The 15,062-nt window shown below is 63.7% G+C and overlaps 2 protein-coding genes across 2 annotated transcripts in view; both read right to left on the bottom strand.

Annotated features, from left to right (window-relative positions):
- The window catches only part of LOC141972923 (eukaryotic translation initiation factor 3 subunit C-like), a 53,283-nt gene that overhangs the window by 28,841 nt on the left and 9,380 nt on the right, over nt 1–15,062 (bottom strand). The gene's annotated exons all lie outside the window — the stretch shown is intronic.
- LOC141972953 (battenin-like) overlaps nt 5,398–15,062 on the bottom strand; it is an 11,030-nt gene continuing 1,365 nt past the window's right edge. Inside the window, exons 2-15 of the mRNA XM_074931022.1 lie at nt 14,903–14,935; nt 13,708–13,762; nt 13,156–13,206; nt 12,049–12,128; nt 11,876–11,959; nt 11,099–11,221; nt 10,150–10,293; nt 9,770–9,902; nt 9,081–9,149; nt 8,781–8,836; nt 8,068–8,161; nt 7,193–7,333; nt 6,276–6,415; nt 5,398–5,516 (exon numbers count right to left, since the gene is read on the bottom strand). Of these exons, the coding sequence (XP_074787123.1) occupies nt 6,296–6,415; nt 7,193–7,333; nt 8,068–8,161; nt 8,781–8,836; nt 9,081–9,149; nt 9,770–9,902; nt 10,150–10,293; nt 11,099–11,221; nt 11,876–11,959; nt 12,049–12,128; nt 13,156–13,206; nt 13,708–13,762; nt 14,903–14,935 (1,183 nt within the window). The 3' untranslated portion in view covers nt 5,398–5,516; nt 6,276–6,295. The remainder of the gene's footprint in view (nt 5,517–6,275; nt 6,416–7,192; nt 7,334–8,067; nt 8,162–8,780; nt 8,837–9,080; nt 9,150–9,769; nt 9,903–10,149; nt 10,294–11,098; nt 11,222–11,875; nt 11,960–12,048; nt 12,129–13,155; nt 13,207–13,707; nt 13,763–14,902; nt 14,936–15,062) is intronic.

Genomic DNA, 15,062 nt, shown 5'->3' with positions numbered 1-15,062 from the left:
AAAATTGGCCAAAGTTTTGAGGTAAAATGAGGCAAAAAACCCCAAAATCTCTTCCTGCCCCAAAAATCCCCCAAATCAGCCAAAATTTGGAGATAAAATGAGGCAAAAAACCAAAATTCTCTTCCCGCCTGCAGATTTCCCAAATCGGCCAAAATTTTGAGGTAAAATGAGGCAAAACTCACAAATTTTCTTCCTGCCTCACAGATTGCCCAAAATTGGCCAAAATTTTGAGGTAAAATGAGGCAAAAAACCCCAAATTTTCTTCCCGCCCTGCGGATTTCCCAAATCGGCCAAAATTTTGAGGTAAAATGAGGCAAACCCCCCCAAACTTTCTACTCTCCCCACAAATTTCCCAAATTGGCCAAAATTTGGACACGAAAAGAACACAAAAATCACACAAATGTTCTTTTTTGCCCCACAGATTTCCCAAAATTGGTCAAAATTTTGAGGTAAAATGAGGCAAAAACCCTCAAATTTTCTTCCTGCCCCAAAAATCCCCCAAATCGGTCAAAATTTGGACATAAAATGAGGCAAAAACCCACAAATTTTCTTCCCGCGCCGCAAATTTCCCAAATCGGCCAAAATTTGGACGCGAAAACGACACAAAATCACACAAATGTTCATTTTTGCCCCACAGATTTCCCAAATTTGGTCAAAATTTTGAGGTAAAATGAGGCAAAAACCCCCCAAATTTTCTTCCCGCCCTGCAGATTTCCCAAAAATGGCCAAAAATTTGAGGTAAAACGAGGCAAAAAAACCCAAATTTTCTTCCCGCCCCACAGATTTCCCAAATCGGCCAAAATTTAACATAAAATTTTACCAAAACCCCCATTTTATCGTACCCCCAGATCCTCCAAATCACCCCCAATCCCACCCAAAACACCCCAAAACGCCCCAATTTCCCCCCCGCCCCATCCACTTCCCTAATTTACATAACCAGCCTCATTTAAATAATCCCAATTACCCCAAATTTAAGATAAAATCTAACGAAAACTTGCAATTTCTCACCGGGCCCCCCCCAAATCCTCCAAACCAACCAAAACTGAGCCCCAAAACCCCCCGAAACCCCAATTTCCCCCCAGCCCCACCCATTTCTCCCTAATTAACATATAATTAACCTCATTTAAATATTCCTGATTGCAAAAAAACTTAATTAAAAATCTACCAAACGCCCACAACTTCTCACTGTGCCCCCCCAGATCCAATTTGCCGCCGATTCACCCCAAAACACCCCAATTTCCCCCCAGCCACACCCATTTCTTCCTAATTAACATATAATTAACCTCATTTGAATATTCATAATTACAAAAAACTTAATTAAGAGCCTAATAGAACCCCCAACTTCTCATTGTGCCCCCCAGATCCTCCAATTCGCCCCCGATTCACCCCAAAACCCCCCAATTTCCCCTCAGCCCCACCCACTTCTCCCTAATTAACATATAATTAACCTCATTTAAATATTCCTAATTACAAAAAACTTAATTAAGAGCCTAGCAGACACCCCCAACTTCTCACTGTGCCCCCCAGATCCCCCAATTGTCCCCAAAACCCCCCAAAACGCCCCAATTTCCCCCCAGCCCCACCCATTTCCCCCTCATTAACATATCATCAACCTCATTTGAATATTCCTAATTACAAAAAACTTAATTAACAACCTACCAGACACCCACAACTTCTCATTGTGCCCCCCAGATCCTCCAATTCGCCCCCGATTCACCCCAAAACCCCCCAATTTCCCCTCAGCCCCACCCCCTTCTCCCTAATTAACATATAATTAACCTCATTTAAATATTCCTAATTACAAAAAACTTAATTAAGAGCCTACCAGACACCCCCAACTTCTCACTGTGCCCCCCAGATCCCCCAATTGACCCCAAAACCCCCCAAAATGCCCCAATTTCCCCCCAGCCCCACCCACTTCTCCCTAATTAACATATAATTAACCTCATTTGAATATTCCTAATTACAAAAAACTTAATTAACAACCTACCAGACACCCCAACTTCTCATTGTGCCCCCCAGATCCTCCAATTCGCCCCCGATTCACCCCAAAACCCCCCAATTTCCCCCCAGCCCCACCCACTTCTCCCTAATTAGCATATAATTAACCTCATTTAAATATTCCTAATTACAAAAAACTTAATTAACAACCTACCAGACACCCCAACTTCCCATTTTACCCCCCAGATCCTCCAATTCGCCCCCGATTCACCCCAAAACCCCCAATTTCCCCCCAGCCCCACCCACTTCACCCTAATTAACATATAATTAACCTCATTTGAATATTCCTAATTACAAAAAACTTAATTAACAACCTACCAGACACCCCCAACTTCTCACTGTGCCCCCCAGATCCCCAATTCACCCCCAAACCCCCCCGATTTCCCCACACACCCCCCCCCCCGCTCCGCCCCTTTCTCCCTAATTAACATACGACCCCCAACCTCATTTAAATAATCCTCCAGATCAGCCAATAGCCTGACGTAGAACCGGGGCACGCCCTCCTTGTCGACCACGCCCTTGGCCTTGGCGTAGGCCCGCCCCAGCAGCTCGAACTCCTCCAGGCACTTGGTGACGTCACGGATTTTCATGGCGTTCCGGATCGTTTTGATCAGATTGGTCAATTCCTCGAATCTATGGGGCAGCCCCACATCTATGGGTCAGCCCCATAGCGCGCTCCACCCAGGGGGCGCGGTCACAAAAGACACGCCCACCTCTTATCCTTGGCGCTCCGCACGACGCGTTTGGTGTCTTCCTCGTCCTCGCTCAGTAAAATGGGTCTGGGAAATATGCAAATTTATGCAAAATAAACCATCTATGGGCTGCCCCACGGCGGCTGCCCCATAACTTACTTGCTGTAGTTACCCCGACGGGTTTGGCCGCTAATTCGTCGCCCGAAACGGAGGATTCCGATTCGCTGTCGGAGCCGGTGGTGAAAAAACGCGACATGGCGGCGGTTGGGGGGCTGAGAGATAGGGGGCGGAGTTAGGGGGCTGCCCCATAGATGTGGGGCTGACCTATAGGTGTAAGGCTGCCCCATAGGGAGAAGTTAACCCGGGGATTTTTGTGTTGCCGCGGGCTGACGTGTCGGTTTGTGCCCCATAGATTCATCCTCGCCCCATAGGTTTTTCTGCCCCATAGGTTTTGGTGCTCCTCAGCCCCCATAGATTGACCCCAGCCCCATAGATCAGCCCCCAGGCCCACGGATCTGCCCTCAGCCCCACAGATCCTCCCCCAGCCCCACAGATCCGCCCCCCAGCCCCACAGATCCGCCCCAGAGATCCCGCTCCCAGCCCCACAGGTCGCCCCTGCCCCATAGATCCACCCCCAGCCCCACAGATCCACCCTCAGCCCCACAGAACCCGCTCCTGCCCCACAGATCCCCCCCCCAGCCCCACAGATCCCCCCCTCAGCCCCACAGATCCCCCCCTCAGCCCCACAGATCCCCGCCCCACAGATCCGCCCCCCTGCCCCACAGATCCCCCCCAGCCTCACAGATCCACCCATCAGCCCCACAGATCCGCCCCCCAGCCCCACAGATCCCCCCCCAGCCCCACAGATCCGCCCCCCAGCCCCACAGATCCCCCCCCAGCCCCACAGATCCGCCCCCCTGCCCCACAGATCCCCCCCAGCCCCACAGATCCCCCCCTCAGCCCCACAGATCCCGCCCCCAGCCCCACAGATCCGCCCCCCTGCCCCACAGATCCCACCCCAGCCCCACAGATCCCCCCCCAGCCTCACAGATCCGCCCCCCAGCCCCACAGATCCCGCCCCCAGCCCCACAGATCCGCCCCCTGCCCCACAGATCCCCCCCAGCCTCACAGATCCACCCATCAGCCCCACAGATCCCGCCCCCAGCCCCACAGATCCCCCCCAGCCCACAGATCGCCCCCCAGCCCCACAGATCCCCCCCAGCCCCACAGATCCGCCCCCCAGCCCCACAGATCCCCCCCAGCCCCACAGATCCCCCCCAGCCCCACAGATCCGCCCCCCAGCCCCACAGATCCGCCCCCCAGCCCCACAGATCCCCCCCAGCCCCACAGATCCGCCCCCCAGCCCCACAGATCCGCCCCCCAGCCCCACAGATCCGCCCCCCTGCCCCACAGATCCCCCCCAGCCCCACAGATCCGCCCCCAGCCCCACAGATCCCCCCCCAGCCCCACAGATCCGTCCCCCAGCCCCACAGATCCCCCCCAGCCCCACAGATCCGCCCCCCAGCCCCACAGATCCCCCCCAGCCCCACAGATCCGCCCCCAGCCCCACAGATCCGCCCTCAGCCCCACAGATCCCCCCCAGCCCCACAGATCCGCCCCCCTGCCCCACAGATCCCCCCCCAGCCCCACAGATCCGCCCCCCAGCCCCACAGATCCGCCCCCCAGCCCCACAGATCCGCCCCCCTGCCCCACAGATCCCCCCCAGCCCCACAGATCCGCCCCCCAGCCCCACAGATCCGCCCCCCAGCCCACAGATCCGCCCCCCAGCCCCACAGATCCGCCCCCCTGCCCCACAGATCCCCCCAGCCCCACAGATCCGCCCCCAGCCCCACAGATCCACCACCCAGCCCCACAGATCCACCCTCAGCCCCACAGATCCTGCTCCTGCCCCACAGATCCCCCCCCAGCCCCACAGATCCCCCCCTCAGCCCCACAGATCCCGCCCCCAGCCCCACAGATCCGCCCCCCTGCCCCACAGATCCGCCCCCCAGCCCCACAGATCCCCCCCAGCCCACAGATCCGCCCCCAGCCCCACAGATCCGCCCCCAGCCCCACAGATCCGCCCCCCAGCCCCACAGATCCCCCCCAGCCCCACAGATCCGCCCCCCAGCCCCACAGATCCCCCCCAGCCCCACAGATCCCCCCCCAGCCCCACAGATCCCCCCCAGCCCCACAGATCCGCCCCCCAGCCCCACAGATCCGCCCTCAGCCCCACAGATCCCCCCCAGCCCACAGATCCGCCCCCCAGCCCCACAGATCCCCCCCCAGCCCCACAGATCCGCCCCCCAGCCCCACAGATCCCCCCCCAGCCCCACAGATCCCCCCCAGCCCCCACAGATCCCCCCCCCAGCCCCACAGATCCCGCCCCCCCCTCACTCGCACGCGGCGGCAGCTCCGACCGGTCGCGCTCTGACGCCGTTCGGTCGCGTCCGGAAGTGACGTCACCGCGTCACGACCCCCGCCCCTTCCGGTATCCCACCTCCCTCCGCGCGCGCGCAAGGGCCGATGGGAAGCACCGACCCGGAAGTAAAGCGGAAAAAAAAAAAACCACAGAAAATCGCCCCAAAAATAATTAAAAAAAAATTTAAAAGACGCGCGGAGGCTGCCGGGAGGCCCGCCCACCCACGTGGCCCCGCCCACCCACGTGGCCACGCCCCCCTCCAACAATTCGGAGCCATTTTCTTGGGCAGCGTCAACGCGTTTATTTGGGGGCGGAGCCGGCGAGGAGGCCCCGCCCCCTCCGCTCGGTGCTTCCGGGGGGGCCCGAAGCCGCTTCCGGGTCACGTGGGGGGGAGGGCGGGGCTGTGGAAAGTGGGGGGGGGAGGGGGCTGTGGGCAGACCCATAAGTTTAGCTCCTCCCCCCCTCCCCTGCTATGGGGTGGACCCACGGATCATGTGACCCCTCCCCCGCTATGGGGCAGACCCACGGATCCCAAAGCCCCTCACCCGCTATGGGGCAGACCCACGGATCCCAAAGCCCCTCCCCCGCTATGGGGCAGACCCACGGATCCTGACGCCCCTCCCCCGCTATGGGGCAGATCCACGGATCATGTGACCCCTCCCCCGCTATGGGGCAGACCCACGGATCCTGACGCCCCTCCCCCGCTATGGGGCGGACCCACGGATCATGTGACCCCTCCCCCGCTATGGGGCAGACCCACAGATCCCAAAGCCCCTCCCCCGCTATGGGGCTGACCCACGGATCCCAAAGCCCCTCACCCGCTATGGGGCAGACCCACGGATCATGTGACCCCTCCCCCGCTATGGGGCAGACCCACAGATCCCAAAGCCCCTCCCCCGCTATGGGGCTGACCCACGGATCCCAAAGCCCCTCACCCGCTATGGGGCAGACCCACGGATCATGTGACCCCTCCCCCGCTATGGGGCAGACCCACGGATCCCGCCGCCCCTCCCCCGCTATGGGGCTGACCCACGGATCCCAAAGCCCCTCATCCGCTATGGGGCAGACCCACGGATCATGTGACCCCTCCCCCGCTATGGGGCAGAAACGCGGGTCCCGCCCCTCCCCCCGCTACGGGGCGGTGCCGTGGGGCGCGTTACCTCCCCTCCCCCGCCGTGGGTCAGGCCGCCCCACAGAAGATCCTGTGCACCCCCAGGGCCGCGCCCCCGGCCAAGGCCACGCCCCCCGTGTCCGCCCCCGCCACTACGGTCAGCGCTGGGGGGCGGAGCCGGGGCTCTGCCTGCAGCCAATGGCACGTGAGGGGCTGCCCCATAGATCCTGCCCCATAGATCCGGCCTCACACACCCCCCGCCCCATAGATCCGCCCATAGATCCCGCCCCATAGATCCTCCTGCCCCAGATTCCACCCCATAGATCCCGCTGCCCCATAGATGCTGCCCCACACACGCCCCACCCCATAGATCCCCCTGCCCCAGAGATCCCGCCCCACAGGTCCTGCCCCATAGATTCCACCCCATAGATCCTGCTGCCCCATAGATCCCGCCCCACACATCCCCCACCCCACAGATCCCACCCCATAGATTCCCCTGCCCCATAGATCCCCACCCCATAGATCCCGCCTCATAGATCCTCCTGCCCCACAGATCCTGCCCCATAGATTCCACCCCATAGATCCTGCCCCATAGATTCCGCCCCACACACCCCCTGCCCCATAGATCCCCGTTCCCCAGACATCCCGCCCCACAGATCCAACCCCATAGATGCCACCCCATAGATCCCGCCCCACATACCCCCCGCCCCATAGATCCCGCCCCATAAACCCCTGCCCCATAGATTCCCCTGCCCCATATATCCTGCTCCATAGATCCTCCTACCCCATAGATCCTGCCCCATAGATTCCGCCCCACACACCCCCTGCCCCATAGATCCCCGTTCCCCAGACATCCCGCCCCACAGATCCAACCCCATAGATGCCACCCCGTAGATCCCGCTGCCCCATAGATCCCGCCCCATAGATCCCGCCCCACAGACCCCGCCCCACAGACCCCGCCCCCACCTGTTCCTCCACGTTCTGGATCGCCCCCACGTAGGCGGCTCCGCCCACCAGCCCCTCCCCCGCCACCAGCGCCAGCAGCAGCCCCGCCCCCGGCAGGAGATTGACAGCGACGGCGGCCAATAGGAACGCGGCCAGGAGCAGCTGGGGGAGGGGCCGGGTCAGCGGGGGAGGGGCGCTATGGGGCTGCCCCATAGATTCCGGGGGTGGTGGAGGGGGTGTGAAAATCTATGGGGCAGCCCCATGGATTTGGGATGGGAAGAGATCTGTGGGGCAGCCCCATAGATTTAGGGGGTGGGGCAAAAGGCCTGCTATGGGGTTGCCCCATAGATTTGGAGCGGGGCAGGGATCTATGGGGCAGCCCCACGGGTTTGTGGGGTGAGGGAGAGATCTGTGGGGCAGCCCCATAGATTCATGAAGTGGGAGGGTGAAAATCTATGGGGCAGCCCCATGGATTTGAGACGGGGGAGGGATCTGCTATGGGGCTGCCCCATAGATTTAGTGTCAGGGCAGGAAATCTGTGGGGCTGCCCCATAGATTTGGTGTCAGGGGAAAAGATCTATGGGGCTGCCCCGTAGATTTGGGTTTGGGGAGGGATCTGTGGGGCAGCCCCATACATTTGGTGGTTGGGGGGAGAAATCTATGGGGCACAGAACAAGTTTTCAGTGGCGGAAGAGCGCTATGGGGCTGCCCCATAGATTCAGGACTGAGAATCTATGGGGCTGCCCCATAGATTTGGGGGAGGCGGAGAAAAATCTATGGGGTAGAGATGATTTTTGCCGGGGGAGAGGCGGGCTATGGGGCTGCCCCATAGATTTAGGGTGGTGGGGAGGGATGTGTGGGGCTGCCCCATAGATTCTGTGGGGCAGAGGCGGCACCTGGAGCAGCGCGAGGAGCCCGATGCGGCGCGGGCGGAGGCGCCGTGGGGCAGAGCGGGAGGCGAAGACCCCGGCCTGGTACAGGAGCTGGGCGCTGTGGGGCAGAGCAAAGGTGTGGGGCGGGGATGTGTGGGGCAGAGGGAGAATGTGTGGGGCAAGGAGAGAGAATGTGTGGGGCAGAGGCAGATGTGTGGGGCAGAAAGAGGAGGTGTGGGGCAGAAAACGGGGATGTGTGGGGCAGTGTGTGGGGCTGAGGGAAAATGTGTGGGGTAGGGAGAATGTGTGGGACGGAGATGGGTGTGTGGGGCAGAGCGAGGTGTGGGGCAGGAATGTGTGGGGCAGAGGGAGAATGTGTGGGGCAGACACGGAGACATAGGGCAGGGAGAATGTGTGGGGCAGAGACCGATGTGTGGGGCAGAGAAGAAATGTGTGGGGCAGAAAGAGGATATGTGGGGCAGGGGAGTGACACGTGGGGCAAAAAAATGGGGATGTGTGGGGCAATGTGTGGGGCAGAGGGGATGCGTGGGGCACAGAGAGATGTGTGGGGCAGAGACAAAATGTGTGGGGCAGACACGGAGATGTGGGGCAGAAAGAAGATGTGTGGGGCAGGGGGGTGACGTGCAAGGCAGAGAAATGTGTGGGGCAGAAAGAGACAATGTGTGGGGCAGGGGGTGACGTGTGGGGCAGCCCCACGGCGGGGGGGAGGGGCGCACCTGCGGTACTGCTGGGCCGGGCTCATGGGGGAGGAGGGGAAGTAGAAAAGCTCCAGCTGTGGGGCGAGACCCATAAGTGTGGGGTGGGACCCATAAGTGTGGGGCGGGACCCCTAAGTGGGTACTTATGGGTCTGCCCCATAGCGAGCCCGCAGCCCGGCCCCACAACCACCTGCCAGGCCCCCGACTCTGCCCCCCAACCAACGCCCCGCCCCATAGCGACCCCCCAGCCCCACAGCTCCGCCCCACAACCACTCCCCTGCCCCATAACTCCGCCCCATAGCGCCCCACGGCGACCCACCAGCCCCTGGTTGATGAAATATTCGGCGAAATAGACGAGAGCCAATGGCAGCGCGTGGGGGAGGGCCACCTGCGGGGGGAGGGGGCGGGGCCACAGGGTGGGTCCCAGCCCCCCACTTATGGGTCACGCCCCACACTTATGGGTCCCAGCCCCACACTTATGGGTCCCAGCCCCCCACTTATGGGTCACGCCCCACACTTATGGGTCCCAGCCCCACACTTATGGGTCCCAGCTCCCACTTATGGGTCCCAGCCCCCTACTTATGGGTCCCAGCCCCCACTTATGGGTCCCAGCCCACACTTATGGGTCCCAGCTCCCACTTATGGGTCCCAGCCCCACACTTATGGGTCCAGCCCCACACTTATGGGTCCCAGCCCCCACTTATGGGTCCCAGCCCCCTACTTATGGGTCCCAGCCCCCACTTATGGGTCCCAGCCCCACACTTATGGGTCCCAGCTCCCACTTATGGGTCCCAGCCCCCTACTTATGGGTCCCAGCCCCCACTTATGGGTCCAGCCCCACACTTATGGGTCCAGCCCCACACTTATGGGTCCCGGCCCCACACTTATGGGTCCAGCCCCACACTTATGGGTCCCGGCCCCACACTTATGGGTCCCATCCCCCACTTATGGGTCCCAGCCCCACACTTATGGGTCCCCCGTGACCCCGCCCCCTCCCCTGTCATTTACCTTGGCCGCCGCCCACTTGTGGGTCCAGGTGGAAGTCGGGGGGGGGAGGGGCGGGTGTGCCGGGGGGTGGGGGAGGGGCGCGGGGGGCGGGGCAGGGGGGAGGGGCGTGGGGGGGAGGAGCAGGAAGAAGTAGCTGCGGGGGGAGGGGAGAGAGACAGGAAGAAGCCGAGGGGGCGGGGCAAGGGCCGCCCCATGGCCACGCCCCCGCCCCATAGCCCCTCCCCCAATCCCCTCCCCCCACCCTTGGCCCCTCCCCATCCGAAAACCCCTCCCCCTCTGCCCCATAGCCCCGCCCCCACCCCATAGCCCCGCCCCCACCCCATAGCTCCTCCCCCTCTGCCCCACGGCCCCGCCCCGTCCCCACGGCCCCGCCCCCCTACCTGCCCAGGCTGACCATGGGGAGGGCGAGGCCGGGCAGGAGGGCGTGGCGGAGGGGCAGCCCCGCCCCCATCAGCCCCGCCCAGCCCAGGGCCCCGCCCAGCCCCGCCCCCCCGGTGCCTGAGGCCCAGCACGGGACGCCCACCCTGGGGGGAGGGGAAAGGGGCTGACCCACGGCGACCCACATCCTGCCCCACAGCGACCCCTGACCCACATCCTGCCCCATAGCGCTGCCCCATAGGACCCCGACCCACATCCTGCCCCACAGCGCTGCCCCACAGCGACCCCTGACCCACATCCTGCCCCATAGCGCTGCCCCACAGCGACCCCGACCCACATCCTGCCCCACAGCGACCCCTGACCCACATCCTGCCCCACAGCGCTGCCCCACAGCGACCCCGACCCACATCCTGCCCCATAGCGACCCCTGACCCACATGCTGCCCCATAGCGCTGCCCCACAGCAACCCCTGACCCACATCCTGCCCCATAGCCACCCCACAGCGACCCCTGACCCACATCCTGCGCCATAGCGCTGCCCCACAGCGACCCCTGACCCACATCCTGCCCCATAGCCACCCCACAGCGACCCCTGACCCACATCCTGCCCCACAGCGCTGCCCCACAGTGACCCCTGACCAACATTCTGCCCCACAGCGACCCCTGGCCCACCCCCTGCCCCATAGCGCTGCCCCACAGCCCCCCACATCCTCCCCCTGCCCCACACATCCCCCCTAGGCCCCGCCCCGCCCCATAGCACCCCCCCTGCGCCACAACCACCCCGCCCTGCCCCATAGCGCCCCACATCTGCCCCACACATCCTCCTCTAGGCCACTCCCTGCCCCGTAGCGAACCACCCCGCCCCCCAGCTGCCCCATAGCGCCCTCCCCTGCCCCACAACCACGCCGCCCTGCCCCATAGCGCGCCCCCTGCCCCATAGCGCCCCACATACCCCGGGTAGCTCCCGGCCAGCGGCAGCAGCGTCACCTCCCCCAGCCCCGAGGCGGCGCTGGCCAGGAGCACCCCTGGGGGAGGGGCCCGGGTGACCCACAGCGCCGCCCCATAGACACGCCCCCTGCCCCATGGATCCACCCTCTGCCCCATGGACCCACCCCCTGTCCCGTGGATCCGCTCCCTGCCCCATCGATCCGCCCCCTGCCCCACATCCTGCCCCACAGATCCCCCCCAGCCCCATGGACCCGCCCCCTGCCCCATAGATCCGCCCCCTGCCCCACATCCTGCCCCACAGACCTGCCCCCAGCCCCATAGATCCGCCCCAGCCCCACATCCTGCCCCACAGATCCGCCCCCAGCCTCATAGATCCGCCCCCAACCCCACATCCTGCCCCACAGACCCGCCCCCAGACCCATAGATCCGCCCCAGCCCCACATCCTGCCCCACAGATCCGCCCCCCAGCCTCATAGATCCGCCCCAGCCCCACATCCAGCCCCACAGACCCGCCCCCAGACCCATAGATCCGCCCCAGCCCCACATCCTGCCCCATAGACCCGCCCCCAGACCCATAGATCCGCCCCCAGCCCCACATCCTGCCCCATAGACCCGCCCCAGCCCCACATCCTACCCCATAGATCCACCCCCAGCCCCATAGATCAACCCCCAGCCCCACATCCTGCCCCATAGATCCACCCCCAGCCCCATAGATCCGCCCCCTGCCCCCACATCCTGCCCCACAGACCCGCCCCCGCCCCACAGATCCCCCCACACTCACCCCCAGGCTGGCCGCCACCCCCCGGGCCGAGGCCACCAGGGAGAGCTGCCCCACATGCAGAGGGCGGAGGCGACGACGCGGCCGCTGGGGGGCGACGGAAAAAAAAATGTGGGGCTGAGACCCCCAAGCGTGCCCCACACGGTGCCCCGCCCCCCAGCTCTGCCCACACCTACTTGTAGGGCAGGAGGTGGAAGAAGAACGGAGCCGCCATCTTGATCACCAGGGTGGGGAGGATGTCGGCCAAGAGCACGGCCTAGGGGCGACCCACAAGTTGGGGGGCAGACCCATAAGTGGGGGCTGGGACCCATAAGTGTGGGGCTGGGACCCATAAGTGGGGCTGCGACCCATAAGTGTGGGGCGGGGACCCATAAGTGTGGGGCTGGACCCATAAGTGTGGGGCTGGGACCCATAAGTGTGGGGCTGGGACCCATAAGTGTGGTTTATGGACCCATAAGTGGGGGGCTGGACCCATAAGTGGGGGCAGGGGCCCATAAGTGTGGGGCTGGGACCCATAAGTGTGGGGCAGGACCCATAAGTGTGGGGCTGGGACCCATAAGTGTGGGGCTGGGACCCATAAGTGTGGGGATGGACCCATAAGTGGGGGCTGGGACCCATAAGTGTGGGCTGGGACCCATAAGTGTGGTTAATGGACACATAAGTGGAGGGCTGGACCCATAAGTGGGGGCAGGGACCCATAAGTGTGGGGCTGGGACCCATAAGTGTGGGGGCTGGGACCCATAAGTGGGGGGCTGGGACCCATAAGTGTGGTTTATGGACCCATAAGTGTGGGGCTGGACCCATAAGTGGGGGCTGGGACCCATAAGTGTGGGGCAGGACCCATAAGTGTGGGGCTGGGACCCATACGTGGGGGCTGGGACCCATAAGTGTGGGGCTGGACCCATAAGTGGGGGGCTGGGACCCATAAGTGGGGGGCTGGGACCCATAAGTGTGGTTTATGGACCCATAAGTGTGGGGCTTTACCCATAAGTGGGGGCAGGGACCCATAAGTGTGGGGCTGGGACCCATAAGTGTGGGGCAGGACCCATAAGTGTGGGGCAGGACCCATAAGTGTGGGGATGGGACCCATAAGTGGGGGGCTGGACCCATAAGTGTGGGGCTGGGACCCATAAGTGTGGGGCTGGGACCCATAAGTGGGGGGCTGGGACCCATAAGTGTGGGGCAGGACCCATAAGTGTGGGGCTGGGACCCATAAGTGTGGGGCGGGGACCCATAAGTGTGGGGCTGGGCCCCCCAAGTGTGGGTCTGTCCCCGCCCCTTACCCCCGTGGAGACGCGGTTGCAGTTGTGGGCGGAGCCGTTGCCGGGCGGGGCCTGTGGGGGGAGGGGCAACTAAAAAGGGGGCGGGGCCGCTGCGGGGTGTGGGAGGGGCCAAATAAAGCGGGGGGAGGGGCAAAAATGTGGGGGGCGGGGCCAACAAAAAAAGGGGGGGAGGGGCAGGAGTGGGGGAGGGGCCATAAAATGGAGGGGGAGGGGCCTAAACCGGGGTGGGGGAGGGGCAAAAAAAAATTAAAGGGGCGGAGTAAAAAGCAAAAAAAAAGGGGGGGAGGGGGTAAAGGTGGGGGAGGGGCGGGGTGGGGTGGTGGGGGGAGGGGCGGAGGGGGTGGGGGAGGGGCGGGAGGGGGTGGGGGAGGGGCGGCACCCACCGGCGCCCCGGGCGGGGGTCGAGGAGGTCGCGGGCGGCGCTGAGCATCAGCACGTAGGGGAGGTTGTTGCAGAGACCCAGAATCCTTTGCGGCGGGGGGGGGGGGGGGGGGAGGGGCGGTCAGTGGGGCGGGAGGGTGGGGGGAGGGGGGTGGGGGGGTGGGGCCTCACCAGAAGGCGGCGCCGTTCCTCCAGCGGGCGCCGGGGGGGTCCGGAGAGGGCGGGGCTGTGGGGAGGGGTTGGGGTTATGGGGCTGGGGGTCGGTTATGGGGCTGGGGGGAGTCAGTTATGGGGCTGGGGGGCACTTATGGGGCTGGGTGTGGGCTGGGGGGAGTCAGTTATGGGGCTGGGGGGCACTTTTGGGGCTGGGGGTGGGGCTGGGGGTCGGTTATGGGGCTGGGGGGCACTTATGGGGCTGGGGGTGGGGCTGGGGGGAGTCAGTTATGGGGCTGGGGGGGCACTTATGGGGCTGGGTGTGGGGCTGGGAGTCGGTTATGGGGCTGGGTGTGGGGCTGGGGGGTCGGTTATGGGGCTGGGGGGCGTCAGTTATGGGGCTGGGGGGCACTTATGGGGCTGGGTGTGGGGCTGGGAGTCGGTTATGGGGCTGGGTGTGGGGCTGGGAGTCGGTTATGGGGCTGGGGGGCACTTATGGGGCTGGGGGTGGGGCTGGGGCTCAGTTATGGGGCTGGGTGTGGGGCTGGGCGGGGTCAGTTATGGGGCTGGGTGTGGGGCTGGGAGGGTCAGTTATGGGCTGGAGGACACTTATAGGGCTGGGTGTGGGCTGGATGTGGGGCTGGGGGGCACTTATGGGGCTGGGTGTGGGGCTGGCAGTCAGTTATGGGGCTGGATGTGGGGCCAGGGGCAGGTTATGGGGCTGGATGTGGGGCTGGGCCTCAGTTATGGGGCAGGCTGTGGGGCTGGGGGTCAGTTATGGGGCCAGATGTGGGGCTGGGGGCACTTATGGGGCTGGGTGTGGGGCTGGGGGTGACTTGGGGGCTGGATGTGGGGCTGGGCCTCAGTTATGGGGCTGGATGTGGGGCCAGGGGCTGGTTATGGGGCTGAGAACAAGTTGTGGGGCACAGGGGGGGGCAAGAGCTTGTTGTGGGGCAGGTTGTGGGGCTGGATGTGGGGCTGGGGGTGACTTGTGGGGTGGGCTATGGGGCTGGCTGTGGGGCTGTGGGGCAGTTATGGGGCTGGGGGTGACTTGTGGGGCTGGATGTGGGGCTGGGCCTCAGTTATGGGGGCCAGATGTGGGGCCGGGGCTGGGTTGTGGGGCGCAGGGGGGGCCCAAGAGCCGGTTATGGGGCGGGGGAGGGGTTAGTTATGGGGCAGATGTGGGGCAGGACCCCGGGCCCGGGGCTCTCACCCGGCAGCAGCGGCTCCTCCTCCGCCATCGCTGCTGGGGAGAGAAACGGTCACATGACCCCGCGCCCTCACGTGACCCTCCCGCCCCACATCTCCTCCCTCCTGCCCCACAGATCCTGCCCACAGATCCTGCCCCATAGATCCTGCCCATAGATCCGCCC

Source organism: Athene noctua, chromosome 37, assembly GCF_965140245.1.
Source record: "Athene noctua chromosome 37, bAthNoc1.hap1.1, whole genome shotgun sequence".
NCBI classification, from domain to species: domain Eukaryota; kingdom Metazoa; phylum Chordata; class Aves; order Strigiformes; family Strigidae; genus Athene; species Athene noctua.
The sequence above is the reverse complement of the archived record's forward strand: the minus strand, read 5'-3'. Positions and strand labels throughout refer to the sequence as shown.